The sequence below is a fragment of the Candoia aspera genome, chromosome 8 (genome assembly GCF_035149785.1).
Source record: "Candoia aspera isolate rCanAsp1 chromosome 8, rCanAsp1.hap2, whole genome shotgun sequence".
NCBI lineage: Eukaryota > Metazoa > Chordata > Lepidosauria > Squamata > Boidae > Candoia > Candoia aspera.
In genome coordinates, this window is record NC_086160.1 from 46,984,069 (window position 1) to 47,001,875 (window position 17,807).

The window sequence follows — 17,807 nt, forward strand, 5'->3', positions numbered from 1 at the left end:
CCAATTGCTCGGCCGACACGTGACCAGAACTGCTTTGCACTTTCCCTTTATTGTGTTCGCTGTTGGCCACGTGATTGTCAGCTCATGCGTCGTCTAGGAAGAAAGCAGGAATGAAAGCTGTGGTGTTTCCTCACCCTCTGTTTTTCGTCAGCGGGAGTATGTAGGCGTGGCTCTCGCGGAAGTGGGAGGTTCGAGCTTGGAGGCTTAGAAGCTCTCCATGGCTGCTGCTGTTCTGGAGCCCGCAATTGAGGAGTGGGAGCAGCCTCTTTTGGACGGAGATGAAAGGTGCATAGGGGCGACTGCGCCTTGGGTCTTATTTGCTAGGGGCGCCCCTTTCGGCCTTAAGGAGCGGGGATCCTCTTGTTCTCCAGAAGTGATTGAGCTAAAATTCCCAATAGCTCGACTCAGGTTGTCTCACGCTCTGGATGCTGGGAGTTGTAGTTTAAACACAGTTGCAGTCGAAAGCTGCCCGCCTTGGCCTGCAAGAGAAGAATAAGAATAAGAAGCCTATAGTAATTGCTAGTAGTGGAACCTAGCTTTGAAGCTGGGGTTAAAATATGTATTGCTAAATAGATTTAAGAAACCGATACAACTGACGGTGATATCCCATCTGTGTTAAAATCTGTGAAGTCTATTTTTCATAGATGATATATCAGTGTTAAAAATCTTAAAAGATTTTTGACCTACTGTCAGTTGCACTGTTAATAAGACATGTATGAAAACCATGCTTGTTAATTGATAAGCCACAGGAGATATTTTTGCATATTTTTAAATGGGGTGTAGTGTTGAGTAGTGGTTTTATGGTGTTTATTTGCACATTTTTTATTTTTGTTTCATTAGAGGGATAACCCGGTGGTTAAGGCAACAGGCTAGAAACCAGGAGACGGAATTCTAGTCCCACCTTAGGCATGAAAGTTGGCTGGGTGACCTTGGGCCAGTCACTGTCTCTCAGCCCAACTCACCCCACAGGGTTGCTGTTATCAGGAAAATAGGAGGAAGGAATATTAGGTATGTTGGCTGCCTTGAGTTATTTATAAAAATAATAAAGGCATGATAGAAAATAAAATAAATAAAAATCTTTTGGAGTAAGAACTAGGTGGCACCTTAAAGACTGACATGTTTATTAGCAAACAAGAGTGTTTGCTTGTACATGGTCCACTTCCTCAGATATGTGGAGCATTTTCCTGAAAAGACAATTTATATAAGCACCTAGATATTGGGAAAGGGGAGAAAGGGTGAAAGAAACCATGAGAGACAATTTCTTAGGACCAAAAATAGAGCAGCAGTTATGTGTGTTGTGGATATTACTGAACTGTATAGCTAGCTAAGTTATCCATAAGAAAAGGTTTCAATCTCCTGATGAGTTCTACTTCATATGCTTTAAAATGGAATTGGTCTCAAGAATGGCCATCATGAGGTCAATAACAGAAATTTCTGGGATGTTGAAATGCTCTCCCATTAGTTTCTGGAGATTTCCATTTGAGTCATAGTGAGCTATATCATCTAAAGGTTGGAAGGTTACATGGTGGTCATTTAATCCAGCCCCTTCTGTGACTTTATCATTCTTAAAGCACAGTACTGTACCCCAAACTAAGCACAGTATTGTAGATGCTGTCTGTCCAGTTCAAAATAGAGAAGAATTATGATTCTTGATCTTGCAACTATATTTTTGTGTATGCAGCCTAGGACTGCATTTATTTATTTATCTTTAATCAGTTTATAAAGCCACCCAATTTACAAACTGCAACTAGGTCATCATCTTGTTTCAAACGGAGACCCATGCATGCCCATGTTTCTTGCCCTGGCCTACCTCAAAGGGCTGACATCAGTGTTAAAAGCCTCTCCAAGTTTCTCTCTGTTCCCTCACCACCATGAAGTTATTGCCTGTCCCCTCTCCTCAACACACCAGAACCTCAACCCTTGCATCCTTCCTCCAAGTCAAAGGACCCCATCTCACCTCCAGATAACTCAACCAGTTCTCTGGGATGCATCTGCCCAGGATTCATTTTCCCTTAGTCTCAGATACCTAGCTACTCCCCCTTCCCAAATCGTACAAACCTGCCTGCTCACTTTGTTCTCAGTTGGGGTAGCTGGAGATCTAACTACACCTGGGGGGAGGAGCTGACATCTACATCCCAGTCCACACCAGCCTCTCAACATTTGCTGCATCATCTTTAGATCCCTTTGTGCATAAACTGTTGTCCAGTATGATCCCCCACATCCTATGCTCATGTCTTTGATCTTTCCTACCCAAATTTTAGGATTTAGCATTTGTCCATGTGAAATTCATTGTGATACAGATTTGTGCCCATTTAATACTTTGTATAGCAATTGTCCAATGTGACCATTTTAAAATATAACAGGGCATTGCCAACAAATGATTACATGTATTAGGGAATGATTTCTAATATATCAAGATAGGAATAAATGTCTAAATGCAGATATAGTTAACAGATTGTCCTGACACTTTTCTATTTACCTTATAGAATTTGTCAAAGAATAATAAGTAATTGAAATGTTAACAATCTCATTAATATTACAGTATTGTTTATTACAGATCTAACGATGCTATGGAGACATTGCAACATTACAATAGCCGGTGGAGATCCATTCGAATAATGTATCTTACAATGTTCTTCAGCAGTGTTGGTTTGTAAAATTTGCTAGCCAGCCATCATTATTTTATTCTGTTACTGTTATTATCATTGTTATTTCATTGGATGTTGATTAAGATCTTTTGTAGAAATTCCTTATATGGCAAACTGTGTTTGTTGTTTTATTTAATCTTTTTGGCTCATTTGTAAGTTAAACATGCTCAGAGTAATTTATGTAGGATTCAGTAAAAACAAAATAATACTATATAGCATTATAAACTAAAATATTTAACACCAAAAGAAAAACAACGGTCACAACAAGCAAACATAGGAACTTGTTCTTAGAGTTACAATGACCAGGTGGAATCAAACCTGGTTGAAGCAGGTGCTCACCAGCAGAATCAATAGCATGGTTCTCTTTCCAATATGTCCTGTGGCCATAGGATGGAGGTGATGCAATGGAGCATCTGTTGCAACATGTTCTCAGTGTATTGGAATCTAGTTGGGAAAGATACTTCATTATTTTCCTCACTTTAAAAAAAGTGGTCAGGGTTCATAAACTATCCTTTCTTCATATATTTGCCCCGCCTTTTCCCTGATTTTGTGGTTTGTGGTAAAACAGTATGAAGAACCTTCTAAGCGTACATTTATTTTTCCAAGACCTGACCATTGCCGCCTGATTAGGAAATCAGGCCAGGATTTGGATTATTTCTGGATTATTTTGTATAATGGATGACAAATAACGAAGACTTTTGTGGGGTCTCATTAAAAGAAATTCTGCTGAACATGTACAGTACGTTAAAGACTGTTAACAGCAATATAGTTGCATGTACAGCAGTTCCACATAGGCACCTGACATTGACTGCGTTCCTTAAAGGTAGATATTTTAGGATGATACATATTCCCTTATGTAGTTAAACTAATTGAAACTATATAAGAAACCAAGTGCTGTTGGATATCATGTAGCTTAGTTGTAGGTAGTTTAATTTGCTTAGAAATTTAATTGGCTTAGAAATATTGAAGTATGCTAGAAGAAGTTAAACATATCTAAAATTATTTGGAGTTTGTGAACTTTTTCTTTTTTCAAGATAACAGTAGTTACCTTGTTTCTGTATGGAATTCAGTACCTTTATTTATCTGAATATAGGTAGGATAGACAAAACAACAGTACTAAAGAAAAATAACTTCAGTACTTTATGTTGCAGGTTTCTCTATTGTCATTATGTCAATATGGCCCTATCTTCAACAGGTTTGTTAAACACCTAAATTTTTACTTATGTGATGTTAAATTAGGCATCTAAAAACTACTATATAGTGCGCCAGTTTGGTGTAGTGATTGAGGCACCAAGCTAGAAACTGGGAGACAATGAGTTCTAGTCCCACCTTAGGCACAAAGCCAGTTGGGTGACATTGGGCCAGTCACTCTCTCTCAGCCCTAGGAAGGAGGCAATGGCAAATCACTTCCAAAAACATTGCCAAGAAAACTTCAGGGACCAATCAAAGAATATTTGTAGCTCAGGGTTGAACTGTGGAGTCCTTGGTGCTCTCTGAGCTTTGTTTTCTTGCAGACGTTTCATTACCAGACTAGGCAACATCTTCAGTGCGAAGAGGGATTGGGCCTTGCTCTCTGTTTATGTACTATAATTTGTTCTGCTTGTGTTGGTGGAGGTGTTGTTCTTCAGGGACTTGTCCAGGCAGTCTCCAGTAGTCAACACTGACTCAAAGGCACCCCCCCAAATTATTATTAATCATCATCATCATCATCATAAATTTCTATAGGTTCATTCAGCTGAATGAAAAGATGCTTATTTACAATAATTAAAATGCAAAAGGTCATTATATTTAACCTTTAGGGTTCTTTGTGGGGAGCATGGGTGAAAACCAATCCAGTAGTTTGTAGTATCCATAACTGTTGTGTTCCCTATTTTAAATACTGTCCAGCTGGGGCAACCAATCATTATAAGTTTTGGCTTGGTCAGCCAGAAGTTGTTGACTCCTGATCGTCAAGGCTAGGAGTAGCTATTTTTGTTGTTTATTCGTTCAGTCACTTCCGACTCTTCGTGACTTTATGGACCAGCCCATGGCAAAGCTTCCTGTTGGTCGTCAACACCCCAAGCTCCCCCAGGGACCAGTCCGTCACCTCTAGAATTTCATCCATCCATCTTGCCCTTGGTCGGCCCCTCTTCCTTTTGCCTTCCACTCTCCCTAACATCAGCATCTTCTCCAGGGTGTCCTGTCTTCTCATTACGTGGCCACAGTATTTCAGTTTTGCCTTTAATATCATTCCCTCAAGTGAGCAGTCTGGCTTTATTTCCTGGAGGATGGACTGGTTTGATCTCCTTGCAGTACAAGGTACTCCCAGAATTTTCCTCCAACACCACAGTTCCAAAGCATCTATCTTCCTTCTCTTAGCCTTCCTTATGGTCCAGCTCTCACAGCCATATGTTATTACGGCGAATACCATTGCTTTAACTATGTGGACCTTTGTTGTCAGTGTGATGTCTCTGCTCTTAACTATTTTATCAAGATTTGTCATTGCTCTTCTCCCAAGGATTAAGCGTCTTCTGATTTCCTGACTGCAGTCAGCATCTGCAGTAATCTTTGCACCTAGAAATACGAAGTCTTTCACTGCCTCTACATTTTCTCCCTCTATTTGCCAGTTATCAGTCAAGCTGGTTGCCATAATCTTTTTTTTTTTGAGGTTTAGCTGCAGGCCAACTTTTGCACTTTCTTCTTTCACCTTCAACATAAGGCTCCTCAGTTCCTCTTCGCTTTCAGCCATTGAAGTGGTATCAACTGCATATTTGAGATCGTTCATGTTTCTTCGAGCGATTTTAACTCCAGCCTTGGATTCCTCAAGCCCAGCATGTTGCATGATGTGTTCTGCTACAAGTTGAATAGGTAGGGTGAGAGTATACAACCCTGCTGTACTCCTTTCCCAATCTTAAACCAATCCATTGTTCCGTGGTCTGTTCTTACTGTTGCTACTTGGTCGTGATACAGATTCTTCAAGAGGCAGACAAGATGACTTGGTATCCCCGTACCGCTAAGAACTTGCCACAATTTGTTATGGTCCACACAGTCAAAGGCTTTAGAATAGTCAATAAAACAGAAATAGATGTTTTTCTGAAACTCCCTGGCTTTTTCCATTATCCAGCGGATATTGGCAATTTGATCCCTAATTCCTCTGCCTTTTCTAAACCCAGCTTGTACATCTGGCAATTCTCGCTCCATGAATTGCTGAAGTCTACCTTGCAGGATCTTGAGCATTACCTTACTGGCATGTGAAATGAGTGCCACTGTTCGATAGTTTGAACATTCTTTAGTGTTCCCCTTTTTTGGTATGGGGATATAAGTTGATTTTTTCCAATCTGATGGCCATTCTTGTGTTTTCCAAATTTGCTGGCATATAGCATGCATTACCTTGACAGCATCATCTCGCAAGATGTTGAACAGTTCAGCTGGGATACCGTCGTCTCCTGCTGCCTTGTTGTTAGCAAGGAGTAGCTATATTGCTGACAAACCTCCACACTGGATTACTGCAATGCTACAATATATATATTATTTAGACACACACACACACTTTTTAAGATACTTCGGTAATTTCAGTTAGTTAACTATTATCTTTAAATGCTTAAATAGCTTGGGTCCAGATTACCTGGGAGAATGCCTTTCTCTGCATGAGCCCCACTTCCCATTAAGATCATAAGGAAAGATCAGATTTTGATTGCTGCTAGCTCAGCTAATGGTGGAGATTTAGACTTTATGAGTTGTTGCCCCTGGATTGTAGAAAGGACTCCTTATCGATACCAGATTTCCATCTTTAGAGGTCTTCAGAAGTTCTGTAAAGACCCACTATTTCAGTCTGACTTTCATAATAGTTGTTTTAACATGCTTTATGTTAATTTTAATCTATTTTGTTTTAATCTGTGTAAATTAAGTAACTTGAGCTGGGAAGGGTGGTATAGAAATGAAATAAATAGTATACTAAGAAGGGAAGTGCTTCCCTTCTTAGTATACTATTTGATTTTTTATTTAAATCCAAGTTATGGAAGGAGAATTTTATGCTGCTCAGAGTCAGTTATTAGAGTGACCTATAAGCCTTATCAATAAAATAAACCTCATTGTTCTAATGATTGCTTTATTTTATATAATTTACCTGTCTTGAATTGTGACTTTTTAAAAATATGTGTGTTTCATTTGCGGGGAGTATTTTAGTATTTAGATAGCATTATCGTGAGTTCCCTTTGCTAGTGGAAATACCAGTTCATAAAAATATTTCTAAGGAGTTTGCAGTCTAGATAGGGTAGTCCTGTGAGGTCAGTTTATACTTTCAGGCAACAGGTTCCCTATACCAATTCAAACTTATTGAGACTTCTAATTCCTACTAACTATTATTCCAGAATATTGGTTTTTGCTTTCACCTATACCTTCCTATATATCTCTGCACTTGGCTGCTGACTGCGTATTACAGTTCTGGAGAAATACAAGATGGTAAGACAGCTTAGATTTTAGTGTAATGGTGTGATCGGCCAATTGAATTGGAACACACTTGCAGAGATTCATCCTATGAAGAAGAAGAACAGCTGTAATAGAGACCTATTGAAATATAACAGTTTAGGTGTTGGACTAGGATCTGGGAGACCAGGTTCAAGTCAATTGTCAGTTATGGAAGCTCATTGGGTGACGATTTCAAATATGTATTTTAGTGATACTGCTAAAAATATTATTTTTGTAGCTATTAGACTGTGGCAGGGTAGTGCTTCATAGAGTAATTTTAAAATCTGTTTCTGTACTATTTTAACAGTGTTCTTCCATCAGTTATTAATAAGCTTAATTATTACTCACCAATTAATAGTCTGCAAGATATAGTATATAAATGCTGTGTTCTCTAATTAAAATGTTCATCTTCATGAACGTTTGCCCATGTTTTAGTAGTATGACAATTTCTGATAGAATTGAATATTTTTTATTATGGTGTCATACTGATGAATAAAATGCTGTTGTTGAAATTGTGTTTATTTTTTCCATAGATAGATAAAACTGCAGATCCAAGTTTTCTGGGCTGGATTATTGCTTCATATAGCATTGGTCAGATGGTAGCTTCCCCATTCTTTGGAACATGGTCTAATTGCAGGCCAAGAAGAGAACCTCTCGTGGTTTCAATTGCCATTTCAATAGCTGCCAACTTCTTCTATGCTTATGTCCATTTGCCCCCTTCACACAACAAATACTACATGCTAGCTGCTCGAGCACTGGTGGGGTTTGGTGCAGGTAATTTTGGAAAGATTTAAATTAAAGTTTGCTAGATTAATAGCTCTATGTATTTAAGGCAATTTAGCTATTTGTTGCAGAAATCAAAATCTTACGAACACCCAGAATGTCCCTTCTACCCCAACAAGTTGGCATTCAGAATTTCTTAAGTATATCTATAATCCTGCTGATTGTCTTAACATATAGATTTAAAGGTTTTCCCAGTATCCCATTTACTAGTGTTTGTGCCATGGCTTTCTGTAGGATTAGAGAAACTGACTCAGTCGTTACCGCAAAGTGCAGTACTCTGAGTAACAGACACACCAGAGTAATAAAGATTCACTGTGACATCAGCCTAAAAGCACTAGCCATATTTTAGGGATTTTCCTTGTATGAATAAGAATGCAAAGAAGTTACTGCACTTGCTCAAAGGTAATTTATTCTTTAATTAGATTTCAAACCTGAGTGATGCTATGAAAGAAGCATGCTTATTAATTTGTACTGATTAGTTTCAAGTTTCTAAAAAGTTCTCCCAAGCTCAGTTTGATAGTTCTGAATAATTGCTTTCAGGACAAAGTTTCTTTAGCATCTTTAACTTCGGTTTCTGTAATTATGAGAGCTGTTGAAGATAGATTTGGTGAGAAGACAAAAGACCAAGTACATGCTATTCTGTTGGGCTTTTCGCTAGTTTATGCTTATGATTAAAAATGCATATGTGCCTTAGGAGTGTCAGGTAAACACCGTTTTGTTTCGCTTCTAGGAAATGTAGCAGTAGTTCGCTCGTATATTGCTGGTGCCACCTCACTTACTGAAAGAACAAATGCTATGGCAAACACTAGTGCTTGCCAAGCAGTGGGATTCATACTGGGACCAGGTACAGCCTACATTGCCTTCTCATTCTCTTCCGGTGATTCATTCTTCAGTTGTCGGTGGAAACGTCGTATTCCACACTGGAAATAAGCACTCCCATTTCTTAATCTGTGTGTAGATATTTAAACTTTAATCTGCTATATGAAAAACATTATGGTAATAATACTGAACTATTATAAACAGGGCTTCAGTTTTAAGGAAAAGAATGTGCTCCCAATTTGATTTCAGACTCCAGTTTTCATTTAGTTTTTTTACATACTATTGATAAAAGCTGATGCAATGCATGTCAAGGATAAAAATGCATACAAATTACTAAAAGAATAATGACACATACTTTATTATTTGGGTTTTTTCTTTATTAGAAGCTGAACATTTTACTAATTGATTTTTTCCTGTTCGTTTACTTATTTGATTTTTAGCTGCTGCAATAAAATTTCTCTATAATTTTTCTATAATTAGTATCAGGCATACATGCTGTTAAAATCCTATTGCATAAACCGTTATATTTTCTATTAGTTTTTCAGACTCTCTTTTCACTTATTGGGGAAAAAGGAATCTCATGGAAAATGATTTATCTTCAGGTGAACATGTACACAGCACCGGTTTTATTTGGAAGTCTTCTAGGAATTATTAATATTGTTCTGATATTTGCTGTATTTAGGTAATTGGAAATAAAAAATGTGAATGTTTATAAGAAAGATCTTCCAATCTCTGGATAAAATCTCTGTTCTCCTTAGTCCATATACTTTTTTTTAAAGTTCTTATTATGAACTAGGAAAGAAAATAGTAATTTGTGGATTTTGTAAATGAAGATTTTTTTTAGTATTTCTTGATCAACAATATTGCACTAGATCGTAGTTTCAAGTTACTAAATCTTATCAATGTGGATAATTTGTCTAAAATAACATATCATACAAGTGCTTCTTTCCTATTCTCAGGTTATTGATGCAGACTGTTTATAAGACTTTATCCAACAATTCATTGCATAATTGATTTAAGAAAGAGTTGTGCCAGATAGCATTATTTCAACACTGAACTGTGGTTACAGTGAAAGTTTCTGTGGTATATTCAATTATTGTTTTGCACAATCTCTTAATTTTTAGAGAACATCATGTGGATGACATGGGACGACCACAAAATAATATTAATACAGAAGCTGAAGGTAATTTGAAATAAAATATTTTAATATACTTGGTAATATAAATAGTTAGGAATAGTGTCACATGAGACTGTGTGAAGGATGCAGGTAACTTTTGGGATTATGTCTCATTTCTCCATGAGCAACTACCTACAAGCTCAATCACTTTTATTGGATTTGGTGGTTCCCAAACAAGCACTAGTAATTGCCATTGGTCATGCATATCTGCAGCATGAATTCCTGTGTCAATGTTAATTCAGTGCAATGTCTAGGTAAATACTAATAACCAAATGTATACTAGGTTCTACTGTAAAGCGTGAAGGCATCTTAAAGTACCAATTTCTAAAGAGAAATTTAACAGTCATGAACATGCTGCAAAACATGCTGTTTAGGCAACAGAACAAAACAAGTGTTAGGTCTGCAGGTATATTTCTCCTGACATTAGTCACTTTCCAGGTTAGAAGACTTCTGGAATTGGTTAAACCATAGGTTCCAATTTCATCTGGATCAGAAGTTTACAGTTTTTAATTTTCTATGTTAGTTAAATAAGAGCAAAACATAAGTTGTGTAATGGCAAATTTGTTTATCAAATCCCAGACTCTTCTATTTTGGTACATGGGGGGAGAGAATGCATAGCCTGACTTATATTGGCCTTGTTAGGGTGATTAGCAAGATTCATGCTCAGACATTTTCTCTTTTTTTCATGCAAAAGTTGCAATAAAAAACTTTTTATTTTTAATAATTAATTTTAAAAAACCACTAGATCACAGAGGCAGGGTATGTTACAGGTCTCCCCCCATTAATGAGGTCCATCTAGTGGGACCGAGAAGAAGGGTCTTCTCCGTGGTGTCTCCCTCCCTGTGGAACATCATTCCCACAGAGATAAGACTGGCCCCCACCTTAACACTCTTCCAAAAGGCCCAGAAGACATGGTTTCGCCAGCAGGCCTGGGCATCCCAGGTTGATATGAAGCCCATCAAGTGGTTTGTTTGAATGTTGCCAGGGGGTTAGGGGAGTAGTGGGTTTTGTATTTGGGGTTTTATTTCTGTAAGCTGCCCTGGGTTACCATGAGTAAGTTAGGCAGCCATATAAATTTCTTTAATAAATAATAAACTGGAAAGCTGCAGTTAACCATAATTCTAGTGTGAATGCTAGATTCTCTCCTGCATGGAAATGATCAGCTGTAGTTCCATGTTCTGATGAAATGGGAAATTATACTTAGCTACAGCTTCCTGTCTTGTTCTGCCATTAACAGGGGAATAAAGAAGCTGCATTTGTGTCCATAAATCTCATGCATATTGCATCTTAAGATTTCCTTGCCTGAACTAAGCTTTTCTCAAATTAATCAAAATAATCAACTCTGGTTCATAATTGCATCTATATTGATGCTATGTAGGCCTTTATTATTATTTCAGTTATCTTTTTGTTTTAATACAGAAAATAATGAAGTGGTTCAAGATAATGAAGGATGCATTGACCATGTGGCTGTTGTATCAACAAATTTTCTTTTCTTTGTTATCTTATTTGTTTTTGCAGTTTTTGAAACGTAAGTATACCTTACTCTCCAATGTTTCATTCACATTTTGTAATTCAACAACAACATACAAAGAATACATAGGAAGTTCAATTTATATTATGGCTTACTCTTAACCTGACATCTGAAGATTTTCTTCTCAAGACGATGAAAGGCTTGTTGCAATACATTTTATATAGAAGCTGTTTGTGTTTACACAGCACTATATAGTTACAGAAACAAAAAATGCCTTGGAATGTAAAGATATGTGTACTTAAATTAATCTTATGTTCAGAATTCAGAATAAATCACAAGTTGAGTTTTTAGGAGAAATTCTGACAGGATAGTAACATGTATTGATCAGGGAGGAATTATCAAGCAAATACTTTAGAAAATAGTTTATAGTCCAATTGGATAAGGTAATATTGTGCTAACTGTAAATATAGAAATGGCAGAATGTCTTTTATAAAATCAGATAAGATCTTTGTCATTTAATCTATACATTCATACATATTCAAATATATCGACATACATTCCTAATCAGTAGAATTTTTTCTTCACAGAGTTTTATGAAGATGATTAATTTTCCCTTGCTACTTTTTCTTCACATATGTAGTATTTTTGCGAAATGATAATCATCTCTTTCACAATCATCTGGCTATAATTTTATTGCAAAAACTTTGTTATTTATTAATCTTCTGCATTTTAGTCTTATTTAAATAAACAGGAAACATAACATGAAAGTCTAAATATAATTAATGCATAAATAATACTTCCAATGTAATACCAACTATCTAGTCTTTTATAGCTGACACAGAAATAGTAGTCATACAGATAATTTTAATAAAAGTATTTCATTAATATTACTTTCTTTTCAAGGAGCAATATCTTTCTTTACATGCTTTTGAATCTGACACTTTCCTATTTGTAGCACTTATTTTTTGTATTACCTTATTAGGCCAAATGCTTCATGGATTTTTATCAAGATGTTCCAAAGATATTAGCTATAATTGGTTAGTTGGTGAACACATGAAATTCAGAAAGTTCTCTATACCAAATTTAATATGTCTTTTATTTGTATTATTTAGCATAGCTACACCATTGACAATGGATATGTATTCGTGGACCAGAAAAAAAGCAGTATTTATCAATGGCTTAATCCTTGGTGCTGTTGGCATTGAATCAGTGGTTGTATTTTTAGCAGTTAAAGAACTTTCTAAAAGGTAATATGTTCAAGTTACAGTTTCATTGTAATGCTTATTTTTTAAAAAAAATCTGACTTAAAAAAAAAGTGACAAGTCCTAGGCTACAAATGGCTGTATATAAATGCACTTCTTCAGTAGTGATCAATTTATGTAATGTCATTGATACTTAAATCATTACCTTGCAACATTCTATTATGCTATTAAGAAGAACTTGGATAAAATATGGGTACTGTAATTATAGTTTTCATTGTTCAACAGGACTGGTGAACGTGCAATCCTTTATGGAGGTCTAATGATTATCTTGGTTGGATTCTTCGTTTTGTTACCTTGGGGAAATCAGTTACCTAATATCCAATGGGCAGGTAATGTTTGAATTATAAAGTTTGAATTATAAGGTCTTTGATGAATATATATGGCAAAGTATATAAAACACTTTATTTGTTACGTTTTCAGACATAAAAAATAATTCTACTCCAGGAAGGACCTTTGGTGAAACCTTGGCATTTTTGTGGGCATCACAAATGGAATTTTCATCCAATAATACATCTGAAGCAACTGGATGTCCTAGTGTACAATCTTGGTGCCTTTATATTCCAGTAATCCATCTGGGCCAGTATATCACTTCAGACATTCTAATAGGACTGGGTTATCCAGCCTGTAATGTGATGTCATATACTCTATATTCAAAAATTTTAGGGCCAAAACCTCAGGTAAGATTTAAATTTAGACTGATATTTCTTAACAGGTTTAACAGTTTTGGAAAATAAGTTGGCAAGTGGTAGATCGTTGATCTTCAAACTGTTTTTTGTCATGCTTTGGTTAAGCAGTAAAACTACAGAGCTGCAGTATATTTTATCATATAGCATATATGATATTTGCGCAGTACAGCTATGAATTGCTTCCTGGCATAGTCTTATTTTAGCAAAGAACTTTTTTTTATCTCCTTGTGTGTATGAAGGGTGGGGAGATTTTTGGGACAGCAACCATTTTACAAGAAGCCATATTGTTGTCCTTTAGGAAGGCCATAGAGACCTGGATCTTCCTTCAGGCCCTGAGCTGAGGGGTTTTGTGAATCCATTAACATGCCACATTCTGTTTTAAATTTTGTATTTTGTTACTGGCTATTTAATATTTTGTTCTTTTATTATTATACTGTTTTGAACTTATTCTATATGTCACCTTGAGTTGCTTGATAATAAATGCAGATACCATTGCTAATAGGTAGGTATTAGCAGGTAGGACCCATTCAATTGTTCCGCCCCTGGCGACTGATGGACCCGGTAGGGTTTCAGAGGGAGCTGGGGGTTATACCCGGTGATCTGCTGCACGGTCCAGTGGAGGCCCTAGCTGCAGCCTGGAATAGGGAGGCGGCTGGGGCCTTGGACAGGATTGCGCCTGTGCGGCCTCTCTTGTCTCATTGAACCCGGCACTCCCCGTGGTTTATGGAGGAGCTGAGGGTGCTGAAGAGGATTAAGAGACTCCTAGAACACTGCTGGAGGAAGACAAAGACTGAATTCGACCTAACACAGGTAAAAGCCACCATTAAGGCCTACCTTGTGGCGATAAAAGCGGCGAAACGTCAGTATTTCTCCGCTCTTATTGTGTCTTCAGAATGCTGCCCGACGGCCCTGTTTAAGATCACTCGGTCCCTTTTGGGGAAGGTGGGTTCAGCGACCCACCTACAGGGCTGTGCAGAGGAATTTGCTGAGCATCTGCAGGACAAAGTCGCTCGGATCTGCTCCAAGTTGGACTCCAGGCGTGCGGTGTGGTCTGGAGAGATACCAGGGGAACAGGCTTACCCAGTTATCTGGGAGCAGTTTGATCCTGTTGGACCTGAGGAAGTGGACAGGATTCTACAGACAGTAAATGCCACCACATGCCATCTAGACCCATGTCCCTCCTGGCTAGTAAAAGCAGGCCGGGAGGTCGCATGTGGTTGGGTCCATGCGATGGTTAATACATCCTTGGGAGAGGGGGTGTTTCTGACAGCCTTTAAAGAGGCGTTGGTACACCCCCTCCTCAAGAAGCCATCGCTGGACCCTACTGTTCTGGACAATTTTCGTCCAGTCTCCCACCTCCCCTTTCTGGGGAAGGTGGTTGAGAAAGTGGTGGCTTTGCAGCTCCAGAGGGTCCTGGAGGAAACGGATTATCTAGACCCCTTTCAGTCAGGTTTCAGGCCTGGTTATGGGATGGAAACAGCATTGGTCGCACTTATGGATGATCTCTGGCGGGAGCGGGGTGGAGGCAGTGCATCCATCCTCGCTATCCTTGATCTCTCAGTGGCTTTCGATACCATCGACCATGGTATCCTTTTGGGGCGGCTCAAGGAGTTGGGGGTGGGCGGCGTAGTCTTACGCTGGTTCACCTCCTTCCTCCAGGGCCGATCCCAGTCGGTGTTGATAGGGGAGGAGAGATCGGCCCCGCGGCCCCTTCTTTGTGGGGTGCCACAGGAATCAGTACTCTCCCCTCTCCTTTTTAACATCTACATGAAACCGCTGGTTGAGATCATCCGTCACCATGGGATGAGGTATCATCAGTATGCTGATGATACTCAATTGTATATCTCCATCCCGGGTGAAATAAGTGATGCTGTGACCACCCTCTCCGTGTGTCTGGGGGCTGTGGGGGCCTGGATGGGGAACAACAGGCTTCAACTGAACCCTGGTAAGACCGAGTGGCTGTGGGTTAATGGTTCTTCTGTATCTGGGACATTAACATCTCTGGTTCTGGATGGGGTTGCACTGCCCCAGACAGACCTGGTGCGTAACTCGGGGGTCCTCCTGGACTCACGACTCCTGCTCGAACAGCAGGTGGCAGCCATGGCCAGGAGAGCCTTTGTGCAGCTACATGCTGTGCACTAGTTACGCCCCTTCCTGGACCAGGAGGCCCTTCGAACAGTCACTCATGCCCTTGTTATCTCTCAGATAGACTATTACAATGCGCTTTACATGGGGCTACCCTTGAAAAGTATCCGGAAGCTTCAGCTGGTCCAGAATGCAGCTGCGCGAGCTGTTTTTGGTGCCCCCAGAAGGGCACATGTAACACCACTGCTGCACGAGCTGCGTTGGGTACCAGTTTGCTTCCGGGTCCAATTCAAGGTGTTGGTTATCACCTTTAAAGCCCTACATGGCATGGGACCAGGTTACCTGAGGAACCGCTCTTCCCCATTACATCAACCCGTCCCACCCGACCGTGCAGAGAGGGCATGCTACGGACCCTGTCTGTAAAAGAATTTCATCTGGTGGGGTCCAGGAAGTGGGCGTTCTCCACAGTAGCTCCCGCCCTATAGAACATGCTGTCCCCAGAGGTGAGATTGGCCCCATCGCTCCTGGCCCTTTGGCGGAGTCTGAAGACCTGGTTCTGCCACCTCGCTTGGGGTGGAGAGGGGAATAGATCTACATGGGGATGGCTGCTATAGACCACTCCTCCCACACTTGGACTGTTTTAGATGTTTCATCGCTTGGATTTTTTATTCTTTATTTTTATTTTTATTTATAGCATTTTTATAGTATTTTATTTTTTGTATTATACTGATGGTTTTAATCACTTGTTGTAAACCGCCCAGAGGCCTCTGACGGGAGAAGATGGGTGGGGATAAATTAGATAAATAAATAAATAATACTATTAATAACAATGATGATTATGGTGATGATAGTGGTTTGTGTGGCCAAAATGGGAGAATGATAATACATCTTGTTTGAACATCTCAGAGTTAGAACCTGTCATTAACGCTGAACACAATCCTCTGATCTGTTTTAGGGTATTTATATGGGATGGCTAACTGCTTGTGGAAGTGGTGCACGTATCCTGGGCCCGGTATTTGTCAGCCAACTCTACAGTTACTTAGGACCCCGCTGGGCATTTGGCTTCATCTGTGGAATCATTGTTCTTTCTCTCTTACTGCTTGAAGTGGTGTACAAGAGACTTATTGCATTTTCAGTCAGATATGAGAGGCTACAAGAGCAGAGCTCTTAGCTATCTCTGATCAGTCTTATTTTACTTCAACCATTATTTGCTATTTCGATATTCTGCATCTTTGACAGATGGCCTGTAGAACTATCATACACTGGCACTGATAGTGTTTCTATTACCAGATGTCCTGGCTAAGCAAAGACCACACCGAAACAAGGAGAAAGTCTCTAGTGTTTTATTAACTGCTACTGTAGACAGAAAATCCTACCAAACTGAAGAAGCGTGGGAAAAACCCAGACAGATAACCCCCAAAACTCAAGGCGGGTCTGTTCTGGGTTTCTTTGAATGACGGCTCAAAGTCTCTAAACTACACATGCATTTTCCCCCCTGGATAGGGGCCTCTTCCTGCTCATCATCCGTACTCATGACACCAGATTTACATCAGTACAATACTGGAAATGACAGATTGTGATTCAGTAGATGCAATTGTTTTGGTGCATAGTTTTAAGAGAGGATACTAGTTCTAATTATATTTACCGGATGTACATAAAGTACATTCTGTGAATCATGTCTTAACTGAAACTGTTTTTCAAACTGAACTTAAAAAGGCTATTTATTCCAGAGTTTTATGAAGATGGTTAATGTTTATGTATTTTTATAATTGGCTTTTCTAAATTTTATTGAATATATTTTAAGTAAAATATAGCAGAAACTAATCTTGATAAATTATTTTGTTGCACATATTTTATTTTGGGGTTACCCATTCATTCACTGTATATTTTATATTTAAAAAAATGGTTCAAGTAAGATTAAAAGTTTTAAAAAAAATTTTGATGCAGCACTTGTAACAGAGAGAAGCATTGGAATTAGCAGATAATAGAATCCTCAGACTTAATAATTCGAGGCTACTGAGATAGATACTTGAGATTTCCAGCATTACACCAAGAATCTTAGTCATTGCTTTCCTGAACAGGGTAAAACTTTAACCTATTGTGAGATGCCTTTATTACATCAAAATGAAAAAAAAAATGGCAATTGCTCATTGTTTAAGTTATCTTTTTTTCTATTTGTGAAACCATCTAACCAAATTGATTTTAGATTTGGCTTTAAAAACACATATTTGGTACATACAAGGCAGTAGTTTTCAACCTTTTTCATCTCACAGCACACTGACAAGGTGCTAACCTGCATGGTTGCACATCTCGTAGGTGGGACTTTCGGGTTGCAAAACCAGAAGTTCTGTCATGTCAAAGGTTGCTGAGACTCAGGAGGAGAAATGGAGGCAGTCCGCCCCTGGTGATGTCACAGAGGCAGGGTTCTGG

At 38.7% G+C, this 17,807-nt stretch overlaps 1 protein-coding gene across 2 annotated transcripts; it reads left to right on the plus strand.

Moving 5' to 3' along the window:
* Window positions 1–37: 37 nt before the first annotated feature.
* On the plus strand, window positions 38–17,302 carry MFSD8 (major facilitator superfamily domain containing 8). 2 transcript variants are annotated; one of them, XM_063310670.1, is made up of 12 exons: window positions 38–285; window positions 2,558–2,649; window positions 3,800–3,843; window positions 7,628–7,868; window positions 8,608–8,721; window positions 9,234–9,378; window positions 9,821–9,879; window positions 11,293–11,401; window positions 12,457–12,591; window positions 12,832–12,935; window positions 13,027–13,283; window positions 16,333–17,302. In XM_063310670.1, the coding sequence occupies exons 1-12, from the start codon at window positions 218–220 to the stop codon at window positions 16,546–16,548; spliced, it is 1,584 nt and encodes a 527-aa protein (XP_063166740.1). In that variant the 5' UTR covers window positions 38–217; the 3' UTR covers window positions 16,549–17,302. The 2 variants fall into 2 exon arrangements, with proteins under 2 accessions (XP_063166740.1, XP_063166741.1); XM_063310671.1 differs by lacking the exons at window positions 38–285; window positions 2,558–2,649; window positions 3,800–3,843 and adding an exon at window positions 6,682–7,088.
* The last annotated feature ends 505 nt before the right edge of the window (window positions 17,303–17,807 follow it).